The 19,070-nt window shown below is 34.8% G+C and overlaps 2 protein-coding genes and 1 long non-coding RNA gene across 4 annotated transcripts in view; 1 reads left to right on the top strand and 2 right to left on the bottom strand.

The window, feature by feature from the left end:
• Positions 1 to 18,996, bottom strand: part of LOC123874473 (WD repeat-containing protein 61-like) — a 29,179-nt gene extending 10,183 nt beyond the window's left edge. Inside the window, exons 1-7 of one of the 2 annotated variants that reach the window (XM_045919863.1) lie at positions 18,838 to 18,996; positions 18,631 to 18,755; positions 17,877 to 18,043; positions 17,308 to 17,543; positions 6,252 to 6,439; positions 5,640 to 5,811; positions 5,130 to 5,244 (exon numbers count right to left, since the gene is read on the bottom strand). In XM_045919863.1, the coding sequence (XP_045775819.1) occupies positions 5,155 to 5,244; positions 5,640 to 5,811; positions 6,252 to 6,439; positions 17,308 to 17,543; positions 17,877 to 18,043; positions 18,631 to 18,755; positions 18,838 to 18,855 (996 nt within the window). In that variant the 5' untranslated portion in view covers positions 18,856 to 18,996 and the 3' untranslated portion in view covers positions 5,130 to 5,154. Of the gene's footprint in view, positions 1 to 5,108; positions 5,245 to 5,639; positions 5,812 to 6,251; positions 6,440 to 17,307; positions 17,544 to 17,876; positions 18,044 to 18,630; positions 18,756 to 18,837 lie in introns of those variants that run through there. The other variant, XM_045919862.1, reaches the window with a different exon arrangement.
• Positions 1,291 to 4,700, bottom strand: LOC123874474 (WD repeat-containing protein 61-like). The gene is made up of 7 exons (XM_045919864.1): positions 4,573 to 4,700; positions 3,851 to 3,939; positions 3,570 to 3,715; positions 2,587 to 2,822; positions 2,146 to 2,333; positions 1,817 to 1,985; positions 1,291 to 1,439 (listed from the first exon to the last, which is right to left on the bottom strand). Exons 1-7 carry the CDS (start codon positions 4,588 to 4,590, stop codon positions 1,326 to 1,328), a joined length of 960 nt encoding a protein of 319 aa, XP_045775820.1. The 5' UTR covers positions 4,591 to 4,700; the 3' UTR covers positions 1,291 to 1,325.
• Positions 5,826 to 18,779, top strand: LOC123874480. Its single transcript, XR_006797931.1, has 4 exons — positions 5,826 to 5,968; positions 7,837 to 7,841; positions 15,326 to 15,334; positions 18,769 to 18,779. It is a non-coding gene; the product is annotated as an uncharacterized LOC123874480 (long non-coding RNA).
• Positions 18,997 to 19,070: the final 74 nt, after the last annotated feature.

The following is a 19,070-nucleotide window of genomic DNA, read 5'->3' as shown; positions in this document are numbered from 1 at the left end:
TTACCTACTCAAAATACTATGTTATACCTATTAAGTATATTGTATTTTAATAAATGATTTGAATTTTGAAACAATCAACGCGTAAATAGGTAACTACGTAGGTAGTTAACTATAGGCACACCATTAAAATATTATTTTCAAACCAGGACTTATGATCAATTTATGGTCGAAATAAAGGATTTTTTTATTTATTTTATTTATTTATGGGTAGGATCATTAGGATCATTCGTGTAGAAATCTTAGTACCTAATCGTAAAACTGTGTTATATCTGTGGACAGAGGAACTAACCTTTAATGATAAATAGTTCTTCAAGGCAGGCGCCATCTTGTATTCAAACTCAAACACACCAGTAAACTCAAAACGAATCTTACATGAAAAGTACCTAAGTACTATTTTCTAATTTGACTACTTTCAGCGTTATTAGAAAATGAAATAGTTTTTTTAATTCAAAAACACTTTTAAATGAACATTAAATCTGTCACTTCTTGAATGAAATAATTCCTTTCCTAGCGAAAAGAGCCAGCAAGAAACTCGGCGGTTGCTCTATTGAAATATTCTGCCGTTACTAACCTGTCGCTCGAAGTCAATGCCGTGTCGTAGGTGCGGGCATTGACCCGACTTTTGCACGCTATACAATGCAAGTTTTAAAAATACTAAATCACTAAAACTACAAGATAAGGCAAATGGTTATTGGCATTGGATTGTGTTAAGGAAGTATAATAACAACGCTAAGTTTTTGCTAGCGTTCTAGTTACACCATGTAGGCAGTGGCGTGCACAGGGTTTGAAGCTAGGGTAAGCATTTAGGTAGAAACATAATTACTGGCAGGTCATCATGAAAAATAAGCACTGATTTATTACAACTAGGGTAAGCAGTACTTTTATGCCTCTATGACTTGCACGCCACTGCATGTAAGTATATCAAACAAGACTCAAATACGCAAAAATAACATACCAATCTGATCTCACACTAGGTATCGTCGGATTACGCGAGCAACGTCTATGCTCTTAGTCTATAATAGACAAAATCCTCTTACCGCCAAAAATTAATCAAGAAACCCTACGGCTTAGAGGGGCGGCTTTTGCGCTTTGTACACACCGAATCAATACTTGTTGCTAGCAGTAGCTAATCTGCAACCGCGGAATTCAGAACAGGCGTAGAAGTGGTACAAGACAAGGCTCAAAACTCGACTACGCCTTAAAAAAATGCTCAAATAGATATTATACCTACTTAAGGGCGATTTCTCAGTCGTCTAGTAACAGTCGGCAATAGATCATTTTATTCATCAAAAGGTAGTCTATAGAAATAAAAACAATCATAAGAATTATTTTTTATTATCAGCCTTAACGGGCACTGGACATTCATAAATGTTTAACGTTTTATCTTTACCGACGGACAGCAGTCTGTTGCTCTGCGCGTTGAATTGGACATCCCATACCTGAAAGAACAAGTGTAAATTAAAAATTTATAACACCCCCGACAAGTGAAGGTTACAGTAACTAGAAAAGAGCTGATAACTTTCAAATGGCTGAACCGATTTTCTTCGCTTATAGCTAAGAACACTCTCAATCAAGCCACCTTTCAAACAAAAAAAAAACTAAATTAAAATCGGTTCATTAGTTTAGGAGCTACGATGCCACAGACAGATACACAGATACACACGTCAAACTTATAACACCCCTCTTTTTGGGTCGGGAGTTAATAATGGGGTATTTTACACTAATGGAGAAAAAATCTAAAAATGTATAAACAAGTCAGTATTAGCAATAATTAATCGAAAAAAAAAAAATGGAGAAGCGAGCGTTCAGTGCTTACCGTATCCGTGTGTTCACGGAAGGTCTTCAGCAGTGTCGTGTCGTGCAGCAGCGCCACGACGACCGCGCCGTCGCCCGCCGCCGCCGCCAGCCGCGTGCCGTCGGGGGAGAAGCGAGCGTTCAGCGCCCAACACTTCAATGATAGCTTGCTAATTTCGTTACCACTTGCCCTGTAAGGAAAACATGATTGTAAAAAAATTGAGAGCTGTGTGTTGGCAATGGTTCTTACAATCTCTGTGTAAGCTTCTACTGTGTGAACAACTTAACCCTGCATTATATTGAATAAATAGGATCAAGTAGCCAAGAGTGTAACGAATTAAAATTACTTACACATTAAATATCTTCACAAATCCATCATTAGAAGCGGTCAGAAGCAAGTGAGAGTTGGGTGAAAAGTCAACGCTTCTCACAATCTCTGTGTGTGCTTCTATAGTATGCACAAGCTTGCTTTGTGCTACGTTGAACACGTGCACTGCTCCATCTACCGCACCACTTGCTATGTATTGCCCATTTTTGCTCTAAAATATAACTTTCAACTTAGTTTCGAACTTTCGACAAATTAATTATTTATTTATCAACTTTACTTTGTTTGACCAAAATAAAAGCAGTTCTATTTCGCAAGATAATTTGTGTAATTTTATCAGGTTTAAGCAATTATATATCACTTTTCTTTAACAGTGAAGGCACAATGGTTACAAGCGCTCAGAGCAGTTTCTATTTGTTTCAAAATTATGGCCACATTACCAGTCTATATAATAGTCCTAGACTTACCCAAGCAACACACAATGCAAACTTTCCCCTAGTATCCAAAACACAATCCACCTGATTTTTCACTATCCCATACACTGTCAGCTTGCCAGTATGGCTGCCAGATACAAGTTGTGTGCCATTCGGTGAGAACGCCACCTGCCATACATTTGTGTTACCCGTATCTATTTCATGTACTTTGATGCCACTTGTGAGTTCCCAGATTATTAAGGTGGAGTCTAAAGATGATGATGCTATTGCTACAAAATAAAAATACATTATAAATATGGCTAAGTAATTTCATTATAATTATAGCTGATCCTTAAGTCCACTAACCACATGAGTACACCTGGGATCAGCTAAAATTGGGTATTTTCTACTTTTGAATTTGATGAATATTATTACTTACTTTATTATAAACTAGGATAAAAATAATGATGTACGCTGAAATAAATATTAAAATCCAACAAAGATTTACAAAGTTACAGGCATTTTAATTTTGGAGTGGGTGGGTATTCTATCCCTTTCTCGCAAAACGAAAATTTGAATGAAACTGCAGGAAGCTACTATAGCATTAGCATGGAGTGACGTCAAAATGCTACCGCTAACTCTGTCTAATCTGAAATATTTAAATGCTTATAACTTTTTTGTTATTTGATCGATTTAATTAGTTTTTCCAGTTTACATCATTATTTTTATCCTAGTTTATAATAAAGTAATAAAAAAATTAGAGAAAAATACCCTATAATAATGGAAATCACTACTAATTCTGCTGTAACCAATCTCTAGTTTTCAGATTGACAGGTCTAACAACCGAAATTAATAAACAATCTATCTGTAATCTTTGGATTTACTTAGCAATATGTTTAAGCTTCTTTGTGGTCACAGCATAAGCATTTTCAGTACATTAGTTTCGTCTGAGAGCAAAGATGTTTCATTGGGTTGACTTCACTCTAAAATGTTGTGCCATAGATTAGATGATAGTTATTTCCAAACAATTCACTCACTATATCCATCCGGGCTAACAGCAATGGAGACAACTGCCATACAGTGACCTTCTAGTGTGTGTAAGAGTTCTAATCTATTATTTTCTAACCACCATACTTTGACTAGATTGTCGAGTCCTCCAGTTAATATGTACTCTTGACTTTTCCTACAAAAAAATTAAAAATTAACTACTGATTATAATAAATGGTTGGAATCAATACACATTGACTTTAAAATATTTTTCTTAAGTCTAGGAACAGCAATCAATAATTTCAAAGTTGAGAAATAAAATAGTTCTTACTTTTGATCCTCTTTATTTACTATTCTTGTCCACACACAACAGTAAATTGGGTCTTCGTGTGCATTTTCTTTTTTAGTCAAAAGTGAATACTGTAAAAAAATATTTAGTCATGCCAGCTGGCCACTATTAGACTTATTATAATCCATACTAATTATTTTTATTACTTACTAGCTGATGCCCGCGACTTTGTTCGCGTGGATGTAGTTTTTTAAAAATCCTGTGGGAACTCTTTGATTTTCCGGGATAAAAAGTAGCCTATGTGCTAATCCAGAGTATAATCTATCTCCATTCTATATTTCAGCCAAATCCGTCCAGTAGTTTTTGCGTGAAGGAGTAACAAACATACACACACATACAAACTTTCGCCTTTATTTATAATATTAGTGTGATTTAATATGCGAAAGTGTGTTTGTCTGCCTACTAGCTTTCAAGGCCCTGCGTTTAATTGATTTGGACAAAATTTGGTAAGTATAGAGATTGCTTTCAACCCGGGGATGGACAGGCTATTTTTTATCCTGGAAAATAAGTTCTAACGGAATTTTAAAAGGTACATATTTTGTGTACAGATTACTAGAGATAGTTTGTATCCCGGAGACAAATTGGCTCCGTTTTAAAACAGAAAATCGAAGAGTTCCCACTAGATTTTTTAAAATCTAAATCCACACGAAGTCGCGAGCATTAAATGATAATTTATAAAATAATAATAGTCTTGTTTTACTTACCACCGCAGCTGCTGGCATTTTCTATCTTTTGCGTGTATACTACAACCACTAGATACTTTAATTAATTCCCTTTATTCCCTAGAAATTAAATTCAATCAAAATCTTTGTTTTGATTTTTGACAATATTTTGATGACAGTGACGTTGGCTTTGACACTTTTTTTTATAATAAATATTTAAGGCTCTAGATTCTTGCATTACTTAGTTACTGTACGCTGTAGATAATCAGTTACAGTGCTGCCACAATGTTAGCCAATGAAGCGACGCGACGGATATTTTGAATTCTATCCTTTTCTGTTTTGAAGGCATTTTGTAAAAACTGCCCATTGCCTTCAAGATCCTTACAATCTTTAATTACAATCCTATTAGAATAGCCGATAGCCTTGGCTACCTACTGCAATAGCTCATCCAAATACAGTATTATAGTCAAAGAGTAAATGATTATACTGCGTTCATCCAAAGTGCAGAAATAAATCAGTAACTAGGTAGTTTTGAGATAAGTATTATTTTTTAACATGAATTAATAAAACACAAGTAATTCTATATCATAATTTAATACATAAATAAAGCACTGAATAATAGTATTATAATGGGCAGTCGTATATATTGATACTTTTATCTTCAGATACTGATATAATTTTATTGCTCTCCATATTAAATTTGACACCCCAGACCTGAAAATTAATTATACAGTTTTTAAAATACTATTTTGGGATGTATCATATTTATACCTCAGTTTATTTATTACCAAATATTCTAAATAAACAAGTAGTAAATAGCTTTAAAAAGTAAAAACATGACAGCTCAGCTATAATGTTTTTTTTTTTTTCAAAAATTTATAACCATTTTACTTGGGATGCTGTAAGGATTCTATACTCCATACATCCATAGCTTTTTAGGCATTTAGAAGTTATGGTGGAACAGAGAAACTTTTTCTGGCAGTTTCGATAGTCTAGGTATCTTTAAAAAAGAGTGAATAGGCATCTTCTAGGTAAACGTGTTCCATCTTATTATCTTCCATCAACTGGTTGTGGTCAAGAAGTGTGCACATAATTAAAAAAAAAAGTACCTGATCGTTATGTTCTTTAAATACATGTTGACACTGCATACTATCCAGATCCCAAACTCTCACAGTTCTATCAGAACTGCTGGAAACAAATCTCTTGCCATCTGGTGAAAAGGCAACTGATAATACCCACGACGCATGTCCGGATAATGTGCCCGCCAAATTTGCATGTACTCTGTGAAGTAGTAAATTTTTTAAAGTCTGACAATAAGCTAGGACAATCGATTGAGCTGGTCAAAATTGCTTGCAGTAATAGCATATCACACTGTTCTCTTCTTTGTTCTAGCGAGTCGATACCATAATGAGTACACGCTTCCTCATAACTATTAAAAGTATTTAACAAACTCTGTATGGTTTCAAGCCTTTGGGTATATAGTATATAGTTTGGGGCGACCAGATATTACATGCATATTCAAGAATACTCCTGACATAGTAAAGACAAAGTAAAGTGATTTAATGCAATCCACATTACTAAAATAACATATTTGACAGTGAGATGTCAGTACAGTGTAGCAGATCAAGTGAGAACAAGGAATGAAATTAGTATGTACGAAATGAATGAAATATTCATTTGATAAATGATAAAACATCCATTAAGTAAAAAAAATAACTCACACATCGTAAAGTTTCATATGTCCGTCATCTGAGGCAGTCAATAAAAGTTGTGAGTCGGGAGAGAAGCATAAACTTCTTATCGGCATGGCGTGTCCTTCCAGAGTGTGTACCAGCTTGCCTTGTGCCACGTCAAATATATTTATGATACCGTCTAAAGCGCCGCTTGCTATGTATTTGCCATCTGGGCTCTATAAAAAAGAATATAATTACGTTGAAGTAGGCACAGTTACATCATCATATTGGTATCAAAACATATGATTCTATTTTTCTGTTTTACATCTGATATAGTCTTGGTGCAGTGTGGAGGAGGTAGAGTATTTTGACGTATGACAGTAAATTGAGGTTCTTAGTGACCAAGCATACTTTGAAATAGATTTGTCTGATGTGAGAATAAAATGTATATTATACAGCTTAGTTAGATTTGGAATAAAAGAGATTATAAAAGACTTTTAGTGGTACCACTATCAAGTGTTAGAACTATTTGTAAAGAACATTGGTTAAAATACTGTGTTACTGTATTGGTGGCTTTTATTTGCAAAGACCTTCTTAATCATTCGGTAAAGACATATGTAACAAAGAAAATTTTCCACCACCCAATAGGTGAAAAATTTAAAATAAAATTTATTTAAAAAAAACAAAACAATAGAATTAATTCCTTACTTTTACTTCCAGCTGACAAAATATATATATATAAAATGGATATAGGGAAAACCTTCGGGCGCCAGCCAGCTGGATAGAAATCTCCACAGATAGACTTGCCGAGGCCTGGACTTTTAATCGCAAGTCAGAGATTCGGTCCACCTAGCCGTGCTCTCTATTCCGGGACGCCAAATGTCCTCAAGAAATAAATATTGGTGAATAAAAATCAAAGAATTTAAAATTTATTATTAAAAATTAATTTATTAAATTTCTAAAGTTTTATACAAATTTTATTTATTAAAGAGGAAAAAAAAATATGACAATTTATAATAGGTATCGCCCCTTTGTTCTTGTCTTAATTTTATATGTCTTATATGTAATTATCAAAAATAAACAAACTTATAGTACCTGGGCCACATGGCCACACACTAGGTTATAAAAAAAATAAAGTCTAAATTATCACAAAATTTGTTAAAATAGAGAATAAGCTAGGCACATGTCGAATATCTAACTAATTCCACAGGCCGAAAACTGCATTCCATCACACCAATTCCGGGATGGAATCCGATATAAAACGTAACATGTACGATCCAAAATGAAATTTACGGGAAAATCCTCATGATAAATGCTCAAATGAGGCGTTAAATGATAACAATCTAGGATCAACGATCTAGGATCAACGATCTAGGATCAACGGCTGTAACAAGGAAAATGTTAGGTTAAAATTTTCATCCATTTTCTTGTTGGAAAATTCAATGTTCTTATGGCGAGATTGGGTAGAAAAATGAACACTTACCGCTAAAAGCGCCGTGTCCTACCACTCTATAGCCCTCTGGCCCATAAATAGTAGCGTTTTACCTGAAAATAAAACGCATATTAAAATACTTACCTCACTGGAAGCTTTATATTGAGAGTAGCATTTCCGTTTCCGTCGATTTCATGCCAGTTTTCGTACTTTTATTGATGTCATATCCGGTTTTGTGGCGCCACCTGGCGGGGTCGCGCTCAAAGTTTTCGTAAATTGCTCAGCGCGGCCATGGCTTCATTGGCTCAATATCACCAGGCAGGAATTACTGAAAGCTTCCAGTGAGGTAAGTATTTTAATATGCGTTTTATTTTCAGGTAAAACGCTACTATTAAATAACTTGACCGTAACTGGAAGCTTTATATTGAGACCCTGTTTGTTTTCGCCTGGTGACGCCACATAATAGATATTAGAATTCTACGCCAATGTGATAACATTTGTACCATAATGAGTACTTATATGATATTATGTTCTTTTTCATAAACAAAATTTTGTTTATTTGAATACAAAATCAATAAAGAAAAGAATTTTAACTATCAGTCATAGAACTGAAGAATAGTTAGTTGAGCGATACCACCTGGACTAAGTACATTGCCTTCAATCACTTTACATTTAGAAAAATTTTGAAATGTATTAGCTGATTGCTAATTTTCATGGGCCATCTCATCATAAGAATGATTTTCCCTGAGTTGAGTGTATGCTACTAGAAGTAGCAGATATGCTTGCTTCTTTCAAAAAGGTTTTTACCCAGTCTGCTATACCTACTGTACGAGAGGCACGTTTAATCCGTTAACCATTTATAAAATATAGAGCATTATATTTTGTAGCATATCATACTCTGTTGTTCAATAATTAATTACCAATTACACATATAAATCCAAAAAGAGGGTAAAGATACCCGTTATGACTATTCCTATTACAAGCAATTTCTGATTGGTTGTCTATTTCAGATTTTGAGCCGAATTTAGGGCAAATGTCAGATTTTAATTTTATAATCATCAAATTTTATTAAATATACATCATTCGTTCTAAGGTACGATTTTGATGCAATATGAAGTTATCTGAATAGTAAGCAGTAATAAAAACGCAGATATTACAAATGATTAGTTAAGTAATAAGTTATTATTAGCACCCCAAACGGGTGGATTTCAAATCTTTCTGAAGAAATCGATTTTAAAACATGCTTGGACATGAATACATAATTGAGTGAATTTGCTTTTATTCATTAATATAGCACGTATAAACCACGCGCATTAACAAACATTACTTGACTTTTATTCCATACATCCAATAACAGATCCAATTACAGATTCGTGTAAGAGGAATGAAAATTCTAAATTTTGTCATTTATATTATGTGCCAAAACTGGTGCTAATTGTGATACTTTAGGTTCGTATCAATATTTTTCTTTAAAGACCATGAAGATCAACGTTTTCAAGCTTATTCAATAGTTTCAAGATAGATTTCCGCTTGAAATTAAGCAGTGATTTACTGCTTAGGTTTTATGTGTCTAAAGTATAGGACCACTCATTATTTCTAGACTTCTTAAGACAATGACAGACCCATTGCGAGTCAATGAGGCTGTGTTTTATATAAACGGTCGAGGCCCGCCAAACACTTTCGATCGGAGTAAATTATATAAACTAAATCAACTATTCAAAAAATATTCCTTTTGACCAATTGAGATGGGTCAAGAGTCAAGACGAAGAATTGAAAATAATGGCGTAAACCAACTATGCCAATGGAAACTTTCATGAGATACAGCATCGTGAAACAGGACTTGATGGTCCATCAAATCTAAGAGTGCATAGTTGTGTACTTCGAATGCTTTCTCCGAGGTGAATAGATCGACCTCCAGGATTACCCACTTTGCAAATATTATTTCCACACAAGCTCGTATTGCCACTCTGGGAGGTTGGCTATGACATTAGATACAAATTATTTACATGATTACTATACATACCGGATATAATATTGTATGCTATGGTGTATTTGTCAAGCCATAATTCCAGTATCTGGAATGTTTTATTCAATAAGGATAACAACATGCTTAAACCTTGTAAATATGCTTTATTAACAAATGAATGAATGAAAGAATAAACATCATTCCTCTTTTTCTTAGTAAATGAGAGAGTAACGTCTCGTCGTTACTTTGAATGAAACTTGAACTAAGGCGTAAGAAGTGAGCCTTCTTGAAGCTTCTGAAGGGTAAATTAGACTATCATTTTGATAAGAGTAAAGCATTTGTTCCTTTCCTGTCAAAGAGCATGATAGATGAAGCATCCGTTACTAGAACATGAACTAGTGGAGGTAGCTAATATTTCTCCTTTAGCCCTTATAATTTATTTATCGCATCTGCCAGCTTGGAGTGCAGCGTGGAGATCGCCACTTGATGGATAGACGACATTTAACGAGTCGCAGGGATCCGCTGGATTCATGCAGTGTAATCACGTGGCATGTGGTAGTCTCTTTATGAGACCTATGTCCAGCTGTGGACGTCTAACGAATGATAATAGTGATCTACCAGTATTGGATAGATCTTGGATTATCCAGCGGTCATTGGTTTGTTAACTAGCGTTTCTAACTGTTCTTACATCCAACATCCCTCTTTGGAGGCATTTTCTAGGGTCTCCATAGTATTTCTAAATAGTTAGACTCACTCTTTCGTGGTCAAAGAACCAATTCTCAAATTTTAAACAAAAACAGTAAGTTGCATGCATTAAGTCTCTTGTACATTTAGCATGTACTTGCCTTAACTTGCTATGACAAGTCGATTAAGTAAAATAGGACTCATATTTCACCATTCTCTTAATATCACCCATAGACACCGTGGTTAGTCCGAACGGCAGGTAGGTTATCATCTTATCTATCTAACTTTCCCGTATGGCCTCAATAAGAAGCACTGACACAAGACTGTTTCACTACATGAAAACAGACTTTGCATGTTTATCAAAATGAAATGTTCTGCCATAACATACATAGTTGTTTCGTACTCTAAGATGTGATCTTGGTCGGGATGACACTTCGGAGTTCGGTAACAGAAACAAGGTGAAAAGGAAGCTTGGCGTGCGGTGCAAGCTTCATGATTCATTTTACGCACTATTGCATACAGTTCCTTGGGAAAAACAATAGGTGGCTTTTTAAATGTTGGTATGCGATACCATTGAAATAACCTTTGTATAACCTCTGGTGCCTCTATTTTCTTTCATTGCGAAAGACAGTGCACTAAATAACCTGCTTGGAACGAGGTCGGTTTAGTTTCTCTGATTTGTCTTGGAGAATCCGGGTGCAAATAATCATGCTGTGGCTTACTTACCTTTTTGAACCGCCAGTCCTGATTGAGGAACGATAAGAACTTTTTAGATATTACCGGTATGTTCGTTTCCACCCCGCGAGGGTGTATGATATAGATCATGTTGGCATCCACCCCGCGAGGGTGGATGATATTGATCATACTGGTATTCACACCGTGAGGGTGTATGAGATTGCTCAAACTAGCATCCACCCCGCGAGGGTGGATGATATTGAGCATACTGGTATCCACCCCGCGAGGGTGTTATAATATTGCTCATGTTAGGATCAACCCTGCGAAGGTTGAATGATATTGATCATACTGGTATCCAACCCACGAGATTGGATAATATTGATCATTGAATAGGCTCAATGCACGGCAAAGGTAGTCATGGCAGCTCTATGTATTGAAATGGTAACATTTGAAATGCATGGCCCCTACGAGGGGCGGGTGACCATTTTTCAGAAAAGCAATGTGCATGTCGAGTAGTTCCACGCGATGGAACGGCAACAATTATAATTTTCTGTGCTTGTGAAGCGGCGAACGCGTTCAATGTGTTTTCTATTTATTGCTGGGTCAAATAAATTTCTCTTATCTTTATTCAAATACACTTTTGCAATTGCTTTTGAATCGTCAAAATAATTTACCATAGTGTATGCAAATTAGTTCCATGCGATGGAACGGTAACATTTTCAATGCCTAGCCCCCGCGAGAGGCAGCGGACTAATAATAATTGCTTAGCTTTTGACTGAATAAATGTGTTCTTTTCGACCCAAAAAATATTAACAAACTCCACTCGTTTTTTCCCATATGGATGTAACCAAAAGACCCACCTGGCTCGTGATAATTTCGCAGCGCATCGCAATACCTTCTCTGCTGTAGCTACCCACTAATTGTGGAAAGACCCGACGAAGTCTGATTATTGATTTCAGTCAATATTTTAGTTAATTTAATATTATTATTTAAGTTAATATTGATTTTCAGTTAATTTATATACGAATAAAAATAAAGTCAAGAAAGCACAATTTTTAGGAAAACCTATTTTTGTTTATGCAGTATGTGATAGCTGCATAAGCTTTATCTGCTAGAAATTGCAAGGTATCATACTTTTTTACCTCTTTGTTTGTTTCTAGGTCTATGAACCTTGAGTTTTATCAAAGACTTTTTAATGTACCGTGTAGGTACACGTAAAAACCAAGATGCGCTAGCTAAACCTGAAAAACCTGGAACCTGGTTAATTAATGGTTAGAACCTGTTGAAAGTAAAATCTAAACACGAACTTTGTTATTCGATTTCATCCTGATGATCGTCAGGTGTGATATTTTTATTTTTATAAAGGTTACCTGTAATTTCATTACTATTCGATGTAACAATTTGAATTAACAATAACTAGAAAAGACATATCATAATCTTAAAAGAATTTCTCGTATAAATCCGAGAGGATTCATTTCAAAATGCAATTGGGGTCATAACTATCGTCATGTACCCTCTCAATAAAATGAGCATATTGTAACAGACTTAAAGGTAAATTTTAGCTAATAATATTAATTTCAAATATTTGAAATTCATTTCTAATAATCGGTTTCTAATTGTTACATCGTCTCAAGTACGAAAAGTTTTTAATAACTACCTTCTGGCAAATAAATATAAAGTACTGTGATCCGAACGGACAAACCGTTAAAAATATTGATCACGTACATATTATTATATTTTACATTTTACATAATGTAATATAAATTAAAAATAAGTACTTACTGCGAATTATTCACCAAATTCACTTTATAAAGTACCACACAATAAAATAAAATATCTTGCAACGTTTCGTGTTGACTGATTGCAAGTTGCTTCGACGGCAAACAAAACGCCAATGAAGCCATGGCCGCGCTGAGCAATTTACGAAAACTTTGAGCGCGACCCCGCCAGGTGGCGCCACAAAACCGGATATGACATCAATAAAAGTACGAAAACTGGCATGAAATCGACGGAAACGGAAATGCTACTCTCAATATAAAGCTTCCAGTTACGGTCAAGTTATTTAATATGTATTATACTTATTTAGTTTAACTTTCACATTTTTAAAAATTAATAATTGACGAGCAAATGTTTGCGTGTCTATGTAGGAAGAAAAGTGAAGCTTCAAAATGGCCACCGAAAGATGCCAACTTCATTCGGTAAACGAGCTGTCAAAAATGTTACTAGTTTTTTTCCAATATGAAAGAAGGTTTGACAGATCGTTGAATTACATTCCCAAACGTCACGCCTTAGAAACGTCATGGTGAAGTTTGGGACACTGAAATATGACATATAAAAGGTCTACTAACAGATTTCAGGTTATGTTAATAAAAATATGCGATCTAAATAAAGGATGTAACGGGACCGCTAAGGTACACGTTACAATTTCCCCTTTCTAGAGAAAAGAAAAAAAAACCTTTTTTTTTTTCTTTACCCTAAACAATTCTATAAGACAAAACAAAGGGAACTACCAAACAAAAGGAAAGTTAAATATCTAAATTTATGTAAGCCAAAACAACCAAATAATCATTAATAAATACAGATTGAGAAGCAATCCATTAAAACAAAATTCCTAAACTAGATTTGCATAGTATTGGTATACTACTGTCCAAGACACTAGCATCAACGCTGTGAAATGGCAAACCAAACTAGCGAAGAAGGGAAGAAAACTTTCTAAAGAGTGTGTGATTAGGATTGGTATACTACTGACCAAGACACTAAGCATCAACGCCGTGAAATGGCAAACCAACCTAACACAACATAAGCCAAAATAAAAAGAGTCTAGAGTTAGTATGCAACTGATCAATCCACTGAGGCACCCTCGCCGCGTATTGACGAACTAACCTAGCTAAGGGGTTTTCGGAATGGTATGCAACCGAACAAAGCACTCAGGCACCCTCGCCGCGCATTGTCGAACCATCCAAAATAAAGATGCACTACAAAAGAGCAACACCTAAAACATCGTCCTGCCTAAAGCAAGGACCTAGCGAACATGTCCACATGTGTGAGACAAGGCCAAGGATGAGTACTAAAGACCCACATAGAAAAAAATATATACATCTACTTGCCGATAAAACAGACACAAGCAGGAGGATAACATGGAGCATGTGCCAACCATGATCCCACAAAAGATCTGTACATATTTACAAAACTACCTGACTGACTATAGCAGAACAAGCAGGAGGATAATACGGGGCATGTGCTAAACCGTAATCCCTTAAAAGAAAACTATACATATTTACAACAAAATTAGGTAATACGGTGCAAACAAAGGCAAAACCGCAACCAAAATGAGTTCTTCAAGAGCCTGGTAAAACGAAGCAACTGCATAACCGCTACCAAAAGATCCCTTATAAACAGAACTATAAAATCAAAAATATACAATATATACAAAAAGGAGAGGTAATGCGGAGCAACTGCATAGCCGCAACCTACAAATCGGTAGGACTGACAAAGGAGCCAAAAAAAATCCTACACAAAATAATAATGAGTCCTTATTGTGTTAGCTTCTGCTAGATTCTTTTCCTGTTAAAATTAATTTTAAGTTTTAATTTTGTCAAATTTTAAGAATATCTTTTATATGGTATCTACCTGTACTATTTTTTTCCAAATCTTTTAATAAATATACATTATCTGAAATTTTCTTTATTATTTTACATTTAACAAATTTAGGGGCTAATTTTGCGGAAAAGAAAGAAGCAGCATTGGATTGCACAAAGTTGCGCCTCCAAACTGTGTCTCCAACACAATAAGAAATGCTTTTTCTTCCTTCATTGTAGTATTTGGCATTTCGTCTATATGACTTGGCCAGATTACTAACAGTTTTATCAAAAATATTACTCAAAGTAAGAAGTGCGTCCGAATAATCTGAACGACTACCAATAGTTAACTCTGAAGGGTCAGAGATAGAATAAAATTTATGTAAGGATCCATCAAGGAAAACTTCCCTACCAAACATAAGAAAATTAGGTGTGTATCCTGTAACTAAATTAATAGTGCCATTAATAGCTGCCTGAACATGGGGTAAATATTTAGACCACGTTCTATGGTCACTTTCAACATAGCATGCTAAGCAAGTCTCAATAGTGTTATTAAAACGTTCAACTGGGTTATTCTGAGGAGTATATTATGAAATATTTTTGGAATATTATATTCTTTAGCAAAATTCAAATTTATTTAAGTTATTTGCAAGTCTAGAATCTTTTAATCTTTGATATTTATTTATCTAAAATGCTGAATGAATTTAAAATCTTTTGAAAGTAAAATAATAATATCATCTAGGTAACAGGACTTCGTTATCAAAATCTGGTCCAAACAAACGATCAGAAAGTCTGTGTAATTCGACGGTGCATTTGTCATACCAAATAACATCCTAACGAATACAAATAGACCACGACCTGGGACTACAAACGCTGTCTATTCTCTAGAAGATTCTTCTAACAAAATTTGGAAAAAGCCTAAAAAAAATAGATAAAATTAAATAAAATAGATTTTCCATCGTCGTGCACCTATCATTTTCAAGAGAAAACTAGTCACAGCGACACCTATCAAGTTTTTAGCTCCGTTTCTTACAAAGAAATGGCCTTTTTAGGTAAGTAGCATTTTCACTAGTAACACATAAATAATAGTAATATAAAAAACCTCAAAATAAACTACGCTTATTAACTAGGCGAGCACACTTAAATTAGCTATGCTAAAACAAACATCTTAGTATCTAGGCATACAATATTCAAAAAAAAATAAGTTACAAGAATACAATACACCTTAAAATATTACAAAAAATACAAATTAAGACAAGAACGAGAACAATTAAAATATTTATTCACTAATACTATGAGAATCAACACAACTAGGTTCCCAAATAAAAATCAGTCCCTGTTCGGGGCTGCCAATTGTAACAAAGAAAATTTTCCACCACCCAATAGGTGAAAAATTTAAAATAAAATTTATTTAAAAAAAACAAAACAATAGAATTAATTCCTTACTTTTACTTCCAGCTGACAAAATATATATATATAAAATGGATATAGGGAAAACCTTCGGGCGCCAGCCAGCTGGATAGAAATCTCCACAGATAGACTTGCCGAGGCCTGGACTTTTAATCGCAAGTCAGAGATTCGGTCCACCTAGCCGTGCTCTCTATTCCGGGACGCCAAATGTCCTCAAGAAATAAATATTGGTGAATAAAAATCAAAGAATTTAAAATTTATTATTAAAAATTAATTTATTAAATTTCTAAAGTTTTATACAAATTTTATTTATTAAAGAGGAAAAAAAAATATGACAATTTATAATAGGTATCGCCCCTTTGTTCTTGTCTTAATTTTATATGTCTTATATGTAATTATCAAAAATAAACAAACTTATAGTACCTGGGCCACATGGCCACACACTAGGTTATAAAAAAAATAAAGTCTAAATTATCACAAAATTTGTTAAAATAGAGAATAAGCTAGGCACATGTCGAATATCTAACTAATTCCACAGGCCGAAAACTGCATTCCATCACACCAATTCCGGGATGGAATCCGATATAAAACGTAACATGTACGATCCAAAATGAAATTTACGGGAAAATCCTCATGATAAATGCTCAAATGAGGCGTTAAATGATAACAATCTAGGATCAACGATCTAGGATCAACGATCTAGGATCAACGGCTGTAACAAGGAAAATGTTAGGTTAAAATTTTCATCCATTTTCTTGTTGGAAAATTCAATGTTCTTATGGCGAGATTGGGTAGAAAAATGAACACTTACCGCTAAAAGCGCCGTGTCCTACCACTCTATAGCCCTCTGGCCCATAAATATGTATTATACTTATTTAGTTTAACTTTCACATTTTTAAAAATTAATAATTGACGAGCAAATGTTTGCGTGTCTATGTAGGAAGAAAAGTGAAGCTTCAAAATGGCCACCGAAAGATGCCAACTTCATTCGGTAAACGAGCTGTCAAAAATGTTACTAGTTTTTTTCCAATATGAAAGAAGGTTTGACAGATCGTTGAATTACATTCCCAAACGTCACGCCTTAGAAACGTCATGGTGAAGTTTGGGACACTGAAATATGACATATAAAAGGTCTACTAACAGATTTCAGGTTATGTTAATAAAAATATGCGATCTAAATAAAGGATGTAACGGGACCGCTAAGGTACACGTTACACATAATTAAGTGATTTAAGAGTTACATGACTGCTGTTAAAGGGGAGCCTTCTTTCTCAGATCATGTGACCCACTGAGCCCGGTCTGATATTAGTGCAAACAAGAAAAGATTTTGGAAAATGTTAAAAAATAATAAACGCTTACATAAGCTACGCTAAGTGTGAACTTCCCTCTCGTGTCCAAGGTCTGTTCTTCCTTGCCACTTTCCACACTGAATATTGATATTCTGCCAGCGTTACTGCCTGAGATCACATGCTTGCCGTCAGGGGAGAAGTCCAGTGTCCACACATCCGTGGTCTCTGTCTCCATGGTCTTTATTTTCTCTCCTGATGCTATGTCCCATAATATTAGCGAAGAGTCTTGGGAGCTACTTGCTAGTGCTGAAATTTAATTTATTTAGTCACAAGGTGTACATACATAAGCATATTATTAGTATTAAATTGATGTAAAGAGCAACTGCTGTGTTTCTTACTGGCTCTTCTCAGTAGAAAAACACTGGAGAGTGATATTTTATGCCAGAAAACAAAATAGTCCCCTTGGGATTCTTAAAAAAAAAACTAGACACAGATATCAACTAGTAATCAATCAATCAATCAATCAGCCTGTTTGGCTGGGGCAGACATGTTCTGGAGTGGAGACTATCATATAAGACCACGTATCAGTGTGGGACAACCTTTAACTAGTACCTAATACATGTTTTAAATAGTACTTACTCTTCCCATCAGGACTAACAACCACTGAAATGACACCAAGAGAGTGTCCTTCTAGCTGATGCTTGATTTCCAACTTGCCATTCTCTAGTTGCCATACTTTGATGATGTCATCCAATCCTCCCGTTATTATATAGTTTTCTGGAGGCTCTTGGGAGTGATTTGAATCTCTGTATCAAAACCATAGAACACTGTGTAGTACAAGGTCTAAGGAAGGCAAATGTCCATGTGGTTGTTCCCCCAGCCATAGTTCACGACAGGCAAACATGACAATCAGAGTATAAGGCGGGGGGACACCCCGCACACCCACACAGCGCCCACGCTAACCCACACCTGGTTAGCGGTGGTGTGCTGGGGCGTCCCCACCCCGTTTAAGGTGACTAAATATTAACAAGAGTTAATATTTAGTCACCCTACATTAATATTATAAGTGTGTTTATTTTTAAATTTTTCATAGCTTAACTGCTGATCATATCTTGATGAAAATGTGCACATAGATTGCTTGCAACTCATTGAATTTTTTACTGCGAGAATATTACTTAATATATGATAGAAATATTAGATGAAGATGAAATAGCAGGTTGTACCTATTAAAATTTAAAAAGAATTTGTCTTTTGGTACAAATTCTAAAGTATTTTGATATATTCTTAACAATTGTTTATTAAATAGCACAAATGAAGATGAGTGTTCATTTAACATAAGATCCTGTTTCGTGTTAAAATTATAAATAAGTAGTAAGAGGTTATAAAAACATACTGCGAGTTTTCAACATTTTCGGCATTCTCACTCACTTCTTTGCTCTTTTCATGACTAATTTGACTCCAACTACAGCACCATATAGCATCATCATGAGCATTTTCTTTTTTAAGTTGCAAATAATACTGAAAAAGGGAGAAAAGCGAAGTTAGTTTCATAGCATAAGTTATAGTTAGGACCATTTTATGAAAATTCCACAAAAATTACCAGTGTTGTTATAGACATCGTAGTAGAGCAACACGAGTTTAAATGTAATAATAACAATACGATAATTGTTAAAATTACACAAAATAAATCCAATTGAAACTAACAAACCGCAAAACAAAACAGAGATACACAGACACACACCCCCACAGCCCCCTTCACCCCTTGCTTTTTTTTTGAAACTGATTTTACGCTTACGGCTCTGGGCACCTTGCTTCCTTATTATCTTGCTATTG

The sequence above is a fragment of the Maniola jurtina genome, chromosome 18, assembly GCF_905333055.1.
Source record: "Maniola jurtina chromosome 18, ilManJurt1.1, whole genome shotgun sequence".
NCBI classification, from domain to species: Eukaryota; Metazoa; Arthropoda; class Insecta; order Lepidoptera; family Nymphalidae; genus Maniola; species Maniola jurtina.
This window is presented reverse-complemented; position numbering and strand designations above follow the sequence as displayed.